General features: G+C 38.3%; 1 protein-coding gene across 1 annotated transcript in view; it reads left to right on the top strand.

Moving 5' to 3' along the window:
* Positions 1 to 18,369, top strand: part of ip6k1 (inositol hexakisphosphate kinase 1) — a 58,161-nt gene extending 39,792 nt beyond the window's left edge. Inside the window, exons 3-6 of the mRNA XM_022682225.2 lie at positions 3,096 to 3,300; positions 7,385 to 7,566; positions 10,244 to 10,419; positions 13,621 to 18,369. Of these exons, the coding sequence (XP_022537946.2) occupies positions 3,096 to 3,300; positions 7,385 to 7,566; positions 10,244 to 10,419; positions 13,621 to 14,157 (1,100 nt within the window). The 3' untranslated portion in view covers positions 14,158 to 18,369. The remainder of the gene's footprint in view (positions 1 to 3,095; positions 3,301 to 7,384; positions 7,567 to 10,243; positions 10,420 to 13,620) is intronic.
* The last annotated feature ends 407 nt before the right edge of the window (positions 18,370 to 18,776 follow it).

Below are 18,776 nucleotides of genomic sequence, written 5' to 3'. Positions count from 1 at the left end.
CCCTGCATCAGTTAGGGTTTAATAACTTTTTGTCAGCTGAAACATAATAATAATCACCCATGCTGTTAATTTCTCTTTTAAATTGAGCCACATTTGTTGAATGAACAGTAGAGCTGAGTATGTGGATTGGGCCACTAAAAATTTGCCAAATCTTGGCTACTGATTGGCAGCAGCTTTGAGCATGGGCACTTCTACAGAGGTCAGTAGGTACCTGACTGCTCCAAAAATTAGCATTGTTCCACATTTGAGCTAAAGCTTCAGCCTATACCTTTTCGTGTTTTTTTTTTATTGATTGTTTAAATTCAAGATACAGGATGTGATTTTTTTTTCTTTGTCTCTTTTCTTTATTATCTGTTTTTTTAATGTGTGTATATGTTTAGCAAAAAAACGAAATAAACTAAACTAAACAATTTGACTGACCTGGATAGGACTTGTGTGATTTGTCAAATTTAAGCCGGTGTTTTGCAAAAAAACAAGTTCACTATAATTTGGAGTGAGCTTGAGTATCAGCATCTCCAAACTGAAGGCCAAGTTCCATATAAAGTAGATATGGGCATCCCTCGAAGACGACATGCTTGGGTTTATGCCTGTGTGAAACCAAACCAAACAAAGGAAGAAAACGCTGCAAGTAAACACATTCATTAAACGATCCGAACCATAGAAACCAACTACAGGTGGGAAAACATCCTAATAAAATGAAGAAACCGACCCCTGGAAACTGATTTAATCTGCCCCCGTGTTTGTGAATGACAGTGCAGGCTGAGGAATAGAGCTGGGAAAGCTCTGCGTCTTTAAGACCTCTGCAAAACAAGCCAAACGCTAAATCCTTAATGCCCATTAAACTGAGCCCTTCCTGAATTAGCACAGTATTGCCGGAGCTTTATTTCGCTGGCTCAAGAACAGACTTGGTCGCTAGTGTACACACCCACACACACATATACACACACACAGCCTGCCCCTGATGTAGGCTGGGCTGCTCTGACATCAGCACTGTCTCCATTCATTAGCTCCAGTAACCGATCTGACATCACCAAGGAGGGATCAGAGAGCTAAAAAGACCAGCCTGTAGCTGAGAGTCAGCAGGATGATGCATGATTATAGCCCTCCTTCCAGCCGCCGTCTTCAGTTTCCCCTCTCTCTCTCTCTCTGTACCACAGCCCACCCGCCCTCCGACCCCACCCACCGCCGGCTTCTCCCATTTCTCCTGACGCAAAACCGCACAGTCCATCAGCCTGACGTCACACAGGAGTCTCTTCCCGGCTCTCGGGAGTCTGTGACGCAGCATAGAACTGTTTGTGATGACTCCATTTATAGTCATGAATATTACAATGGGTGTGTAGTTTTAGAATAGGAATACTCACAGTCTATATTTAGTGTTCCTGAATTGTCATGTTCACAGCTGTAATGTTTTTCATTTTTGATTCGTTTTCAGTGCAGGGTGTTTAATATTGTAATATTGTGTTATTGTGTGTTATTATGTGTTATTTTGGGTATACATGCTTTAAAAAAAAGCACTAATCCAAAAAATACAGCACTGGGAGAACTCAATTCTTACAATTCCACCAGTACCGCAATGTCTGTACTACAGAGTACCGAAGGATCTAAAAACAAACAGTGCTTACTTTCGGTACTTTGCATTAAAATACACATAAACGCAAACTCATTGAGGTTAAAAACATGACTGCGCACTGACACACACAAGCGGAGAGCACGCACAGAAACGTGGACCGTGAAATAAACCGTTTGAAGTGCTCTAAAGTCTGGCTCTACTTTGAGAGATTCAGCCACACTTCATTTTTTTTCTTGAAATTGTCGACACACTGTGCCGCAGTCTCTCAGGCACTCTTGCTCTGTCACTCATTCTCTGACTCTCTACACTGAGATATAATAATACAATAAAAATTATTCAGTCTGCTAGGTAGGGGTGTGCCATATCGTATCGTACACGATATTATCGTCAAAAATTTTAAATACCGTGAACGATATAATATCCTAAAATATCGTGCCATATCACCCATCCCATTTCCCATCATGTATCTACTAGAGACAGAGTATATCTGTCCAGTATCATTTATTTTACTTTAATTCTGAATATATGAAGATATTTGGAGTGCATTATTATAAGTATCATGACATTCTGGATCATTGACCTTTGTTACAAATCTGATAAAATTCTTGTATTTATTAATATCTTACTTAGGGGTGTACAGTATTATATTGTATGTAATAATAAAATATATCTTTTGATTTTTTGCAGTGTATAGTGTATTTTTTAATATATATATATATATATATATATATATATATATATATATATATATATTTAAGTGTTTTGTCATATCGCCAAGAGTATCGTTATCACGAAAATACCATGAAATATTGTGATATTATTTTAGGGCCATATCTCCCACCCCTACTGCTAGGAAAACCACACTACACTATTATTACTGTCTTAATTAAACACTTAATTCACACTTTTGTGCAGAATTGTAGAAACAATGTAAACTATTCTACTTTAGTTTAACAATTTTGACTAGGGTTTTAAAGCAGTTTGTCATTAATTGAGTAAAATTGTATATTCAACAGGCTGTCAACATTAATACCAAACACTTCCTGATATTTTTTTTTCTCAGCAAATTTTTCTAATTCAGAAATCCTTACAACCAAGTTTTTAAAATAAAGCAAAAAAAAAAAAAAAAAAGTTTCCTCTATTCAATTTATCATGCGTTCTTTGTTCCAGCGCCCCACATTGGTTTTATCTCCCCTCAAACATACAAATATATACTAGTATTTTAATTAACACCACTAATATAAATATATATAAATTGCATTTTACATTTCTTACGTTTTTTTTATTTATTTAAATTAGAATATTCACTATAAAAATGTAACTGTCTTAAGAAAAACAAGTACGATTAATTGCAGTTAATCACAGAATATTGTTGTAATTAATCGGATGATAAATTTTAATCAATTGACACCACTAATATTAAAATAATCATTTATGTAGCACTTTCTTTTTTTTGTACTTTTTAAACAAATCATTTCACAATTGAGTTGATTGAACTCTGTCTCTGTTTGCTGGTTGTGTGCAGGTGTGGTGCTGGTGTGCTTTGAGGGCGACTCTGACGGCTACATTAACCTGGTAGCGTACCCGTACGTGGAGAGCGAGGGCCTGGACCACGAAGACCTGCCTGAGAGGGACCAACCGCGCCGGAAACACTCGCGCCGCAGCCTGCACCGCTCCAGCAGCGACCATAAGGAGGACCGACCGGCTCACGAGAGTGACAGCACTGAGAAGTAAAGCTCTGATAACACTTAACATTTACATATAGTCACATTACTGATTTTAGAGACTTTATGACATTATAAAAGTAGTATATTTTTAGCATAATATGCGTTTTAGCCTATAAGCTAATACTCAAGGCCTGCTCAAGGCAATGCAGCTCTGGAAATAATAAGAGAGCACTTAAAAATGATGAGTTTCCTTGATTTTACCAAAAATAAAACCTAATCAAGATATAATCAAGAGGAAGATGGATGATCACAAACCAACCAGAGCTGAACTGCTTGAATTTTTGCACCAGGAGTAAAGCAGCATAAAGTTATCCAAAAGCAGTGTGTAAGACTGGTGGAGGAGAACATGATGCCAAGATGCATGAAAAAAACTGTGATTAAAAAACAACCAGGGTTATTCCACCAAATATTGATTTCTGAACTCTTAAAACTGCATGAATATGAACTTGTTTTCTTTGCATTATTTGAGGTCTGAAAGCTCTGCATCTTTTTTTTGTTATTTCAGTCATTTCTCATTTTCTGTAAATAAATGCTCTAAATGACAATATTTTTATTAGGAATTTGGGAGAAATGTTGTTTGTAGTTTATAGAATAAAACAACGATGTTCCTTTTACTCAAACATAAACCTATAAATAGCAAAATCAGAGAAACTGATTCAGAAACTGAAGAGGTCTCTTAATTTTTTCCAGAGCTGTATATGTATATGTATGTCATACATACAACAATGCCTTTACTGTGGGGCTGCTTGTTGAGTTTATATTATATTGACTGCATAATATATATTCTAATATTTAAATATATATATATTTTTAATCTGTGCATACTTTAGTGTTATTTTATAGTTTTTCGTAGTTTACATCTATTCTTGCATGCGTTTTACATGTACGTTATTTTAGTAAACACAAAATATATCAAATTAAGTGATTGTTCAGTACAGATATGTCAAACATGGTGGTGGTTGTGTTAATATTTTGGACTGCTTTGTTGCTAATGAATGTAAATGTTGGTTGTTCGCTTTGTATTAGTATTTCATCAAGTGGGTGTGGTCTCTTACTCTGAATTTTAATATTTAAAGGTAGAGAAAAGGTTTTAGGTATGTTTTGTACTGTAAAAATAGTCAAAATAAGAACACGATAGTGGCAATTGTGGGGGAAATAAGAGGAAGATGCATATATTCTTCATTGCATTGTCATGGTGTCGTGATTCACTGCCCTCCCAGCAAATGTTGGGCAGCTGTTTATGTATTGATTATGTAACGGACCATGTAACGGACCATTAACCTGCACAGGGTATTTATTGTGCTGCTGTACAGAGCTGCAGTGTGTTAGAAACTGAATCCGTGCTATTTTCTATTGTGTAGAGGGTTGATGATGTATTCCTCTGTGGCTGTGATGTAACCGCACAAACCTCCAGCTGGATGCCATTTAATCGCCCCGGGCAATTTATGCTTTGTGATACCTCTGTGGAACAGCACCGCCACAACCGGGCAACACTACACCCAATCGTTACATGCCATTAGTTTAGAAAGGAGCGTTTATTCTGTGTTTGTAAGAGTGTGTAGTGTTCAGATTAGGGTTGTGCTATATTGTACCATACACAATAATATCTTAATTATTATTATTACTTTTTATAATTTTATTTCAAATTTTTCCCATTTTCTCCCCAATTTACATGTCCAGTTACCAAACTCACTCATTAGGACTCCCCCTATCACTAGTGATGCCCCAACACACCAGGAGGGTGAAGACTAACACATGCTTCCTCCGATACATGTGAAGTCAGCCACCGCTTCTTTTCGAGCTGCTGCTGATGCTGATGCTGATGCAGCATTGCCGAGTAGCATCACAGCTCACTTGGAGGAAAGCGCAGAGACTCGGTTCTGATACATCAGCTCACAGACGCCCTGTGCTGCAGACATCACCCAAAGAGTGATATGGGGGGAGAGCGCCATCTACCTACCCGGAGAGGGCAGGGCCAATTGTGCTCCCTCTGAGCGCCGGCAGCTTGATGGCAAAGCTGCATGAGCGCTCATAGTGGCAGCGATTTAGACCACTCTATATATTTTTTTTATTTTAATAAAAAATAAATCACATTGTGATAACAGAGGTATCTTTGGCTTGAAAGCATATTTTTTTACTCCATGTGTTCCGCGCAATATTTTTGTGGCGCTGTTAGATTATCAAATTATTTAAAAGTTTTATTATTTATTACTTTACGTTATTATTAATTAATTTCTACAAAATGTAGGTCATATTTTGTGTTGTAGAGAGGATATGTTATTTTACCTTCAAATAGACAATTTAGAGTACCAAGGATAAGGTTGAGCAGGTTCAGGAACTCTTAGGAACTGTGAGGAAATTTATTCCACAGTTAGTTATGCTGATTATTTAAGGTTGTAAGTCAATGGATAGATTGGATTTTTTTTATTTATTTATTTATTTTTGTATAATGTGGTGTGTATGATAATGATGATATTTTACTTGTAATATAGCAATTGTGGGATGCAAGACACATTTTAGAGAAGTCTCTTAATAAAAATATATATAGTATTTAAATTATTGTTTAAAAAAATTGAAAAGTTTAAAAAGTTTGAAGATTTTTTTGTTTGTACTATATAAAAATGATATGCTATAGAAACTGATTAAGCTTAACATATTTTTAAACTAAAAAAACTGCATGGAGTGTGCACCACATTTCCATAGCATGGTGGCTTCTAATATATATATATATATATATATATATATATATTTCAAAGTTAAACGAGTTGATCGTTGATGTTAATCTACATGCATTTCACTCCCGAAATACATTTATTTGTGTAGTTACACACTGCACACACTTATTTTACATTGGAAAAATAACCTGAAATATTGTAATACTACTCAGCAAATTCATATTCATAATTCATATGAAAACATATGGATGGGTTTCTCTGGAACAGTAGCTGTATTATTATAATGCACATAATAAACACTAATCCCCGGGCTTTACAAGGCAACACCAGCTCTTTCCGTAATCCATATTCAGCTGCTCCATGTGGATCAATATATTGTTGGCGCCCTTCCCCTACACTTTAAATGAATGGAAGTTTCTTACATGCTTCCCACAATGCAGAGTCATTGTTTTTAATGTAGAGCTAATTCCTGTCCGTTGCACCAGAGCAGTGTCCTGTAAACGCTTAGTTCTGCAGTAACAGCTGACTGTAGCACTACTTTTTTGGACTTGGGAAGCAGTTTTCAGCGCCTGCGCTGCACGTAATGACGTTAGCCTCAGCATCGTGCTGCTGATGGAGGAAGGACTGTGTTTGTGCGCAAAAGTATTGCGAATGTAGGTCATTAAATTTGCATTCAGCACAGTGATTCATCAGTATTAGTATTTTGCCGAGTGGGCAGGTCATGTACTTTTTTGCTTTTAGCCCAATATTTGGAGGTACAGTGAAGGACTTTTCAGGCACACTACAGATTTTACAGAGCTTTGTTTGTGGTATAATTTCCCTCTGGGATCAATAAAGTATCTTCCTTCCTTCTTTCCTTTTTTCCTTCCTTCTTCACTTTCTTCTTTCCTTCCTTGCTTCCAATCTTTCAAATAATTAATCCTGATTTTGACTATTTTTGCCCATTAATTACCCTTAGTTGGTTGTATATTGTATATGTATGTTTGTCCACATTTATCAGTGTTAGTCAGGATTTAGCATCCGGATTTCTTCTGTTTTTGCACGTTTTTTACTCTTAGTTTTTTTGTGTTTTTTGTAAAAAAAAAAACAAACAAAAAAAAACATGATGTCAAGCATGATGGTGGTAATGTAACTGTTGGAGTTGCATTTTTGTCAGGGTTTTTGAAGTTGTATTTTATTCTAAATAACCTTAAAAAACTCATTTATACATGGCATTAAATGCAGACATGGATAAACCCTTTTGTCTGTACTCTAAACATGTTGACACCCTTGTTCCTTACTAGTGTTATGCGCCTTATAATCCAGTTTTGCCTTGTGTATGAAAATAGACCTTAAAATAGACCATAAAGATAAAATTAACAGGCCTTTAGTGAAATAACCGTGTCCATGTCTCCCTCTGTCTATTCTCTCAGTCTCCAGGAGCTGAAGAGCCCCCGCCTGGACCTTCAGATCCACTCCGACGTGCCCTTCCAGATGCTGGACAGCAACAGCGGCCTGAGCTCAGAGAAGATCAGCCACAACCCCTGGAGCCTGCGATGCCACAAGCAGCAGCTCAGCCGGATGCGATCTGAGTCAAAAGACAGGAAGCTGTACAGTATCCTGCACTCTGTCTATCTGTCTATCCCTAAGAAAATAGTAGGAGATGATTAGTTACCATCAAAAAAACCTAGACAGTTTTTAAAAAATTTTTTGTCAGTATTTAGAATGTCTTAGGGCCTTTTCACACCAACACTATTTGTTCCCGTTAAAACGGTTTGTTTGAGCAGGTGTGAAAAGAGTAATCAGACTCTGATATGGACCAAAACAATCATACTGAGACCCACTAATTCAGGAGAGGTTTGTTTGTGGTAAGAACATATTTGTAAATGGTAACTCTACTCTCCTTACCCATGTTCTACTCTCAGATTGCACCAAAGGTTTCATGTTAAAAATAATCTATAGGGGCTCTGAGTGGTCCAGCAGGTTTAAAGCACTGCCACTGTGATCGGGAGATTGCTGGTTCGAAACCCGGGCATGCAGCATGCCGTCAGCTGCCAGTATCCTGAGAGAGCACAATTGGCATTGCTCTTTCCCCTAATCACTCCAAAGGGTGATGTGGATCAGCACAAGGCGTCTGTGAGCTGATGTATCAGAACCGAGTCACTGTGCTTCCCTCCAATCGCACTCTGATGCTACTCAGCAATGCTGCATCAGCAGCAGTTAAAATAAAAAATGGGAGAAAATTCTAAATAAATCCTAAAAAAGCCCAAAAATGTTTTCATATAAAAATGACACAGAGTGCAGGTAAGGATAGCTGTTTGTATTTTCATATTGTTTCTGACTTGCTAAAACAGTGGCAGTTGCAGGGGCCAACCCTGCTTTCCCTTAATGGATCCAGTTAAATGCAATTGATGGGTGGTGGGTTGTTTTTACACATGGCGTCTATTATAATAGGTGGGAATTTTATTATATAGTTTGTGAGCAGCAGACTTTTAACAAGCAAGTGAAAATATCCAAAAAGAAAGGGCTTAAAATGAATAAACTCCACTGTTCTTACTCCTGTTTTCTAGGCTCAGATTGTACCAAATATTTCATGTTAATATGATTTAAGTAATACGTCTAATAAAAAAAGTCTAATAAAGACGATTTTGCTGCAGGGGTTTCAGCTTGTGCTGAATCAGGTCACAGGAGATTTCCTAGCTAATGGTTCTGTATTCTACAGTTCCTATAGCTCAAACCCATTCCTGCTGGAATTGAACTGCAGAGGACATTTGTGAAGGTTGTTGGGGGAGGTAGGTTGTTCTCTCTCTGACCCTTTTCTCCAAAGATGGAGGCTGCTGAGCTGAGGGATCAGGTTCAGCTTGTACCTGGTGGTCCCCGGTCCCCTACTATTGTTTGAGTGTAGCTGACTCAAGCCCTGAAGCTCCTGCTCGTCAAAGACAAACATTATCCCCTCCACAGCTGCAGAAACTAGAGACGGGCCAGATTAGATTTTCCGCTGTGTTCACACATTCCCGGCTTGTTTAGCTTTTTTAGCTGGAGGAGAAAAAAAGCAAACTGACAAAGGTGACCACCCTGCACCTCACTAATTCACTGATAGTCTACAGGCTTCTCGGGTGGCCAGCTGCTGTTTGAAGGCATCACTCGGGCTGGGTGTTGGCAGTAGGCAATTAAACTTGTTAGGAGTGCCCCAGAAAGCTGAAATGAAGTGGGTGAGGGATTGTTCTCGTTTCTAAATGAAACTTTTCACTAAGAGTATGTAGGCTATTGGAGTAGTGTGTTAGTAATTGCAGATCCTGTTGGAAGTTTTAATGGATGGATTTAGAATCGGGGACAGATTCCCCAGGGATTCTGCCACAGTGTAGCTGTCAATGATTCTTGAATAAACAGGTGCATCTCAAAAAATTCGAATATCATTAAATAGTAACTTTGTTTCAGTAATTTAATTCAAAATATAAAACCCTTTTATTGTTGATGATTATGGCTTACAGCCAATGAAAACCCAAAAATCAGTATCTCAAAAAAAAATTAGAATATTATATATGAAGACAAATTGGTATTTTTGGCAGTGTGGGCAGATCCAGTGCCAAGTCCTGCTGGAAAATGAAATCTTCATCTCTATAAAAGTTGTCATCAGCAGAGGGAAGCTGTAAGATATGAAGTGCTGTAAGTGGGAATTTTGAGGGAAAACAAAACTGCACTGACTTTAGACTTCATAATAAAACACAGTGGACCAACACCAGCAGATGACAGACATGACTCTCCAAACCATCACTGATCATCAGTAAATTTTACATTTCATTTAAAGTAAATAAAGGGAGCAGAGTCTGGAGGAATAGTGGAGAGACACACAGTTCAAGCTGCTCGAGGTCTAGTGTGAAGTTTCCAACAATGGAAACCAGTGATGGTTTGGACAAAGAGACATGTCTGTCATCTGCTGGTGTTGATCCACTGTGTTTTATTATCAAGTCTAAAGTCAGTGCAGTTTTGTTTTCCCACAAAATCTTACAGCACTTTCTGATCCCTCTGCTACTGACAACTTTTATGGAGATGCAGATTTCATTTTCCAGCAGGATTTGGCACACTGCCCACACTGCCAAAAGTTCCAATTGGTCTTAATATATAATATTCTAATTTGTAAGCTTCACATTTTGGTATTGAATTACTGAAATAAAGTAGCTTTTCAATGATATTAATTTTTTTTGAGATTCACCTGTAGAGACAGAACTTATTTTTACAGAATGGTGAGTATTGTACAGGAATAAAAGTTCCTTGACCTAGAATCCTTTCAGAATTTCTTCTGCTTGAGAACGTGGTGCACCACTTCAGCTACCCCTGCATCCTGGACCTGAAGATGGGGACACGGCAGCACGGGGACGACGCGTCTGAGGAGAAGGCCGCTCGCCAGATGAAGAAGTGTGAGCAGAGCACCTCCGCCACTCTGGGTGTGCGAGTGTGTGGGATGCAGGTAAGGGTAGATAATATAATTGTATTTGTCCAAATGTGTGTGTGCACTCCTTCTAACTAACAGTGGCGGCTCCTGACAAATCTCTAATGGTGAAAAATAATATGATGAAGTGTTTAATACGTAGATTAAATACTATCTAACTAGACAACAGTAAATTTGTGCTGTATTATTAAGTTACACACTGTACAGACAGTGTTTTATTTTAGCTGAAGCAGATACAGAATAAAGATTGGCATCAGGGCTTATGTGCAATAAATTAAAGACAGACAATTCGTTTTTAGGGAAATACAATAAGTGCAAATCATAAGTCAAAAACTACATCATTCACTTGTAGGGGTGTAACAAGCAGTCTATAGAAGACTTATGGAACCAATGAACGTTACCTGGAAGGTGTAGCTGTAGCACTGTTGCTTTTAGCAGATTGCTACTGACTTAGCCCATAGCCTGTGCTGTGAAGTTTAGCTCTGACAGAATGACTACATTCTGATCATAGACTGTGTATAACTGGACAGAGCATCGTCTCTCAAAAGTGAAGCCACCACAGGTTGGGCGCCCCCTGCTGTTCGGTTGCAGAAAGCTGTGTAACCCCACCCATCCCCATAGGTTTTAATGGCAAAACAGAACAACTTTCAATCACGTTTAACCTCTGCTTATATTGTTAAATTTTTATATCCCCACAGAATTTATTTTTTTAAACCTTATTTTGGTCTACTCAATAATGGTGTGGTTATTGTAAAAGGGCTGGTTATGGGCGGGACCAATAACAGACCATCAGCTCCACTCCGCTCCACTCTGCAGCCTGTGACCTCGAGGCAGCCCTCAGGGGCGGGGTTATTTAAATGAGTAGGCTTTATCTCCACAGTCTTTCTCCCTCCTCTGGTCTCTATTGGGCAGACTCGGGTTTCAGGATCGCCAACATGGCGGAAGATTTTGGCTTCATTTTCACTGAATGAATGGGAACAGAGACACGGCGTCCATCTTTTTTTTACTGTCTCTGACTCTGATAGTGAGTGTCAGAAACTAGGGGACACACCCAGTACACAAATAGATTGTGCCAGAAGCCAATGGAAAATAAGCTGCCAATGGTAACAGACCAAACACAGTTATTGTGTATTATTTTTTATAAGTTGGTTCAAATCAAAGATATACGTTTATATAGTACAGTATATGTGCTCACAAATGTTCAGCTAATTTAAAATAGTTGAGTAATGTTTAGAAACATCCAAATTGATTTCAAATAGAATTCAATTCATTCGAGTTGAAACAGCTGATGGGTTTACAGTGCACAGTGCGCTCCAGCTCCGCTCCGGCTCCACAGCAGAAAGTGGCTTTCTCTAATGGCTTTCCTGTTTTCTAATTCTAGAGGCTTGATCAGGGCTGTGAGGTGAGGAATGAGGAGGAATGAGGCCCTTGGGCTGAGTGACGGTTCTCCCGTTACAGCCGTCCTCTTCGCTGTAGCTGCGCTGGCTGCTGTTCTTTAGCTCAGACGCCTCTTTCTGCACTGAGAGACCTGCAGTGATGAACTGCTGCTCCACAAAACCAAGCCTGCTCCAGCTACACTCTGGGGCTGATTGATGAATGTGTGCACAGCTGTGACGCCCGAAAAATAATGCTTTAAAGTTGGCCAATATTTGACGAACAAACGATGAGAAAATTCCAGTTTAATTTCTGATCCTGTTTGACCTTTATAATACAGTCCCTGTGCTGAATTTGATTAGTCTGCCTGCCAGGGTGGCAAACATATTAAACAAGGGCTTATAGGTGTTAAGTTACAGAGGGATACTGCTGCCAAGAAAAGTAGAATAAATCTTGTTTTATGTGTCATTATTATAAGATCGTATGTTGCAATAGAAAAATGGACATTATTATGAGACTTATAGAGGTTTAAAATAAATATGACTACAGAAGTGATATTAAGCATAGAATATTACAGATGTTACACACAAGTAAATAAAAATCTGACTAATCAAAAGCTGTAAAAAAAAGGAATAAAAATTGCACATTAACAAATTTAAGTGATCTGTGTCTGTGTGTAATGTGAACAAATCTGTTCCTGAAACCTCTCACATGCTGCACATTAATACCTGTATAAACGTCTCTTCCTTCTTCACTAAGAAAAACCCTCATATTAGAGAGACGAGAGACTTGTAGCTTTATAAAGGGAAATGGATGAGTTTGTTAGCAGCTCATATGTGGAGCATCTTTTGCTGGAGTGGAGAAACAGTAAACAGCTGCTCTGAAGTTCATGCTCAGGTCGAGGAGGTGAAGAAAAAAGGACAGGCGGTTTGCTTTTGCTGTTTTTTTGCAGCTATAGCTGCACAACTGTGTGGGTACGAGAGAGAAGCACGTAGCGCTAATGCTAACGGGTAAAAGCAGAAAGACCCATGAATTCCACGATTTGACCGTTTCCATTCATGTCACGTCCATGGATCGAATATGTATTTGAATATGCATCACAGTTATACAGTGTGAATCTTGTTCCGATATAAAGTGTAATTATGTATATGAAGTGTAATTATCGGTTCTAATGCTGTCAAACTTTTTTTTTTTTTTTTAACTCATATTTAAATTTTTATTTAAAGTTTCAAAATGATGCATGTAAACCACAATAGAAGACAGCATAAAATATACACTAAGGAAGAAAATAAAATGATAAAAACAGAAAAATATTAACAATCTCATCATAAATTCTTAGTTATTAGGCATGTTTTTATTTATTTGGTATTTAATTCAAGTATCACAGTTTACAATGGTGAATGTAGTATTTACTCAATAAAATAATAATTTTATTAATAGACTCTATATCAAGATCAGTGTATGAAAAAAACATATCACATTTATTTTTTTATTTTGTTAAGTGCTGTTTGTTTTACTGTATATAGTTGCAAATTTACAAATAATGAACACATTTAGAGATTGGACCTGTTTTTTTACTTGAGATGGGTCTTTGTATTTCATAATTTATTTTTGTATAATTATAGTAATTCATTTTACACATAATTTGATAATAAATTGATTTAAGCAACCAAAAAAAAAAATCTAAGAAGCCTCTTGGGAGCTGAAAGAGCCTGCTCTTCTTAGTGAGCTGAGCCAGAAGAGCCGGCTCCCGAGAAAGAGCCAGAATTCCCATCACTAGTCAGAGCAGTGTAAAGTAAATGAGCATCAAAATAACCTATAATCTCTCTTCTCTTCCCGCTGCAGGTCTTCCAGATGGACACGGGCCACTACCTTTGCCGCAACAAGTACTACGGCCGAGGCCTGTCCAACGAAGGCTTCAGCCAGTCGCTCTACCAGTACATGCACAACGGCGCCCAGCTGCGCAAGGACCTGTTTGAGCCCATCCTAAACAAGCTGCGCAACCTCAAAGCCGTGCTGGAGTGCCAGGCCTCGTACCGCTTCTACTCCAGCTCTCTGCTCATCATCTACGAGGGGAAGGAACCCGAGCCAGCCGAGCCGCCCTCAGAGAAGGAGCAGCCCCTGATCGGCCAGACCGCCCCCCAGAACCCTTCCCTGCTTTTACAGGAGCGTCCTCCACCTCCACCACTCCCTCCTCCGCCGTCGGAACCGCACGGCCGCCCGCCTCCCAGCGTGGACGTGCGTATGATAGACTTCGCCCACAGCACCTTCAAAGGCTTCCGCGACGACCAAACGGTGCACGACGGGCCCGACCGAGGCTACGTTTTCGGACTGGAGAGCCTCATCAACATCTTGGAAGCGATACGAGAGGAGAACCAGTAGCTAAAGGCCTCCCCTCTCCATCCCTTCTCGTCCGCCATCTTTGTAATGGCCGTTAAAACCCACCACCCTACAAACCCCACCACCCGCCCACTTGCTTTCATCCCTCTCATCCTCCACATTCGACACAACGTGCTCAACGTACTCTTGATGTGATGGTCACAGAGACTGAGAAAACTGTGACTGTGAAAAACATTTGATTTTCAGAGACACATTGGTACATGCAGGAGCTGCGGAGGAACCACAGAAGAACCTCAGAGGAACTACGAGCGTTCACATCGCGAGGGTCTGTTTTTGTAACGCTCCAGAGCGGCGTCTGAGGGGGTGGAGTGGAGGTGACCTTTGCAAAGGGTCTTTACAGTACACGGCCCCCACCTTCAGGACAGAAATGGCAGGACAACAACACAACAACAGCCCCCTCCACTCTGCAGAAGAAGAAAAAGAAGAAGAAGAGAGGGGACTGCTTTCTTTTCTCGTCTGTGTCCTGTGGATTCGTCGCCACCATGTGGCCAGCTGAAGAATTGCAGTCAGGAGATTTAAGCAGGCAGCCACAGCTCAGGGCAAGTCCAGGGTCAGGTCCTCTTCACAGATTGAGGAGGGGGCGTTGCAGGGAAAGCGTCTGTCTGACTGTCTGTCAGTCTGTCTGTCTGTTTGATTATCTGTCTATAAGTCTATGAGTCTATCTGTCTGTCTGTTTGTTTATAAGTCTGTCTGTCTGTCTGTCTGTGTGTGTGTGTGTGTGTGTGTGTGTGTGTGTGTGTGTGTGTGTGTGTGTGTGTGTGTGTGTGTGTGTGTGTGTTTTATATGTGTGCATAAGTGAGCGAATGGAGTATAGATAAAAGAAAAGAAAAGAAAGAGAGAGCGAGAAAGAGAGAGAGAGAGAGAGATTGTGTTGGTTGGGGATTATATGGCGGATTATATATAATTCCCCGACGTCAGTATTCCTAAAGGGAGCAGTTTTTGCTCGTTATGTTTTGTTTTTTTTTGCGAAAGCTTTACTGTAAAAAATAAGGAGAGGTGGTAGAGATGATGATGACGCTTACCTGGCCTCGCTCAGGCCACGCCCACTCTCCTTCCGTCTGTACAATAATATTAATAATAATAAAAGGATAAGAAGGTGAAGTTCGCCTTTTGGCAACAACATTTACCATACATAATGAGACTGTGTGATAAAAAAAAAAAATTATCACATTTGAGGTCACATGCTTTTATGCTTTTTTTTTTTTTTAATTTTGCCTGTTTGTTTGTTTCAGTTTTTTTTTTTAAATGATGTTGCTGTTTCTGTAGCCCTTTTATTTACTTATTCACTTCAGTTAGAGCCAACATTGTGTTTTAGCTTTTTCTTTTTTTTTTATAGCTTTTTACACTTATTTTTTTGGTTTTTCTCTTTTCTTTTCTTTTTTTGTAATAATAATAATTATTATAAAAGTGTCCCTCTTTGGTTTATGGTAGTACTGACAGTCCTAGGCATGTCAATGGGACAGTATAGTATGTTTATCCATATGTTTGTCACCCTCATCATTATTATTATTATTATTATTATTATTATTATTATTATTATTATTATTATTATTATAATCACTGTTGTGTTGATGTTTCAAAGTCTGTCAAATATGGTTATGCTGAAAGTTAACCATCCTATCTTTTGCACTGTAGACTATGTTTGGAACGCATCCGACAGCATGGTTTTCCCATCATTTCTTTCCCTCAAGAGCTTTTCATTCTTGAGAACATCAGAAATAATCCACACTGACTTTACGTCACAGTGATCCTTTATCCACCTCCATCAGCACATGTAGCAATGCAATTTATATACATGAAAAAATATTTATATACATAATATATATATATATATATATTTATACATATATACAGCTCTGGAAAAAAATAAGAGGTCACTTCAGTTTCTGAATCAGTTTCTCTGATTTTGCTATTTATAGGTTTATGTTTGAGTAAAATGAACATTGTTGTTTTATTCTATAAACTACAGACAACATTTCTCCCAAATTCTAAATAAAAATATTCTCATTTAGAGCATTTATTTACAGAAAATGAGAAAAGTCTGAAATAAAAAACAAAAAAGATGCAGAGCTTTCAGACCTCAAATAATGCAAAGAAAACAAGTTCATATTCATGCAGTTTTAAGAGTTCAGAAATCAATATTTGCTGCAATAACCCTGGTTTTAAAATCTCATCGCATCATATTCTCCTCCACCAGTCTTACACACTGCTTTTGGATAACTTTGTGCCTTTACTCCTGGTGCAAAAATTCAGGCTTGTGATCATCCATCTTCCTCTTGAGTATATTCCAGAGGTTTTCATTTGGTAAAATCAAAGAAACTCATCATTTTTAAGGGTTCTCTTATTTTTTCCAGAGCTTTATAAAGAAAAGACTAAAGAAGACTAAAGAAAAAATCCTAACGCCACCTTTCCTCACCGTTTAGCTCGTCGTGTCCCCTTGCCGTCACCGTGGGCGGAGCCTCGTCTCCTCGTAGTTTCACCGTGGTTAGGGTGTTCTCTGTGTAGGTGGAACAGTTGCACTGTAGCCATTACCCTTTTTGATGACAATTATTGATGGAATAATAATTTTTTATTTATTTTTATGTTTTTTTTTTCTCTCCCCCTCTCTGGCACATCACAGGCCCCGGCGGGTCGTATTTTTGTATTGAAATGCATATTAATACATGCATATACTGTATTGGTATTACCAGTGTAGTATTGTTGTTATATTGTGTACACAACCAAACCCGACCCGACCTCCACCTTTACTCCACTCCCCCAGTTACTATAGAGATACCTCTCCTGGTAATATTTGTATTATATTATATAATATAAGTCACTGACTGAGGGGCCATCAGCCATATTAATGTGTCTAGATTATAGATTAGATTAACTGTCCTATTATATTTCCAAAAAGGAACGTCATTGGTCAATGATGTGTCATTTCTATTTGCTCCACCAAAGACAAACGGAGCCTTGCAAGAAATGTGGGGTTTTTGTTTTAGTCTCTTCACTTTTTCAGCCATAAAATTATAATATTAAGAGAATATGGACACTGAAATGGAAATGTATGCTTGGATGCTTTGAAAGATAGATATAAATACAAGGTCATTTACTTTATATGTGTATAAATATAAGTCAACATGTACTTGGGTCAGGTCTCTAAGTCACGTAGCAGGATTGGGATGCACAAAGTGGCCTAGTGGTTTAAAGCGCTGCCACTATGATCGGGAGATTGCTGGTTCGAATCCTGGGCATGCAGCTTGCCATCTGCTGTCGCAGCCCCGAGAGAGCACAATTGGCCTTGCTCTCTCTTGGTGGGTACAGTACAGTAGATGGAGCTTTCTCTTTCCCCTCATCACTCCTAGGGTGACGTGGATCAGCAAAAGGCTGCGTCTGTGAGCTGATGTATCAGAACCGAGTCGCTGCGCTTTCCTCCGAGCGTTAGCGCTGTGATGCTACTCTTCACATGTGTCGTTTGCTAGTCAAAATGCTAGTCAAAATTTTAGGCTAAATTGGGAGACAATTTTTTAATTATAAATAATCTTTAGTAATTTATAGAAATGTATATATAATAAATTATATATATTTGTTCTTAAAGGTATATAGAGCTCTACTTTCTGCTCAGATTCAGTCAGTCAAACAATGTAAAATTTGAGGGGATAATGTATCGCAGTACATTAGTAGATCATAACCCTTAAAAAACGTATGTTTTACATGTATAAAGTAAATGACTTTGCAAAAAGTCCATATTGCTGTGTATGTTCTTACAATAATACATATTTTTCAGATATCGGACAGAAAAAATGGGTCAGTGTTCACATAAGCACTTCACAGTGGGACGGCAAAATGTAGAATGTGCAAAACTAGATTTGCTTACTATTGGCACCGTTGACTGTCCCAGTCTGAAGTGTTTTGTGAGTTTTGTCTAAGAGGAAAAGCTTGGTCAAAGAAGCTAATGTTACTAAAAGCGAAAAAGGGAATCTGCAGCCTCTTGTGTCTGTTTAAGGGACTGGGATGAAGTTGACGTGGCCTCGTCTGTGGCGGATGTTCCTGGTCTTTCCATAGATGTGAGGTAGAACCTGTAGAGAAAAATCTATCACCCAAAAAGTTTCTTTATTTCCCCTTTTGTTGTTGTTGCATGGATGGATATTTTTTTAAGGAAAATATATGACATCTTTGAATGTGTTATTAAAAAACATTTATTTAAGAAAACTGTTGTCTTGCGTCATTTTATTCCTGTTTAAATGCTTTTACCATACTTTTACTGAAAGCAGCACCAACAAAAAAAAAAAATTAAGGATGCTCTGATATGATTGAAACCGTGGGCTGATTCATGTTTCTGATACTTTTTATTGTTTTAAGTGTTTATCTGCTGATGCCTAAATAAATGAATAAATAAATAACTGACAATTAAAAGAAACCCATATTTATTACAGAACTTCCTGTAATTATGAAAGTTTACCATTACAAAATTATATTTTATAAATACAATTATAACCCTTTTTCAATTACAAGAAAATATATAAATATCTATGTACCAAAGTAATTTAATAATTGGCAAATTGTCTTTGAATAAAAGATAGTATTATGAAAAAAAAAGTTTTTTGTTAGATTAGTGT

The sequence above is a fragment of the Astyanax mexicanus genome, chromosome 24 (genome assembly GCF_023375975.1).
Source record: "Astyanax mexicanus isolate ESR-SI-001 chromosome 24, AstMex3_surface, whole genome shotgun sequence".
Classification (NCBI taxonomy): domain Eukaryota; kingdom Metazoa; phylum Chordata; class Actinopteri; order Characiformes; family Acestrorhamphidae; genus Astyanax; species Astyanax mexicanus.
The sequence above is the reverse complement of the archived record's forward strand: the minus strand, read 5'-3'. Positions and strand labels throughout refer to the sequence as shown.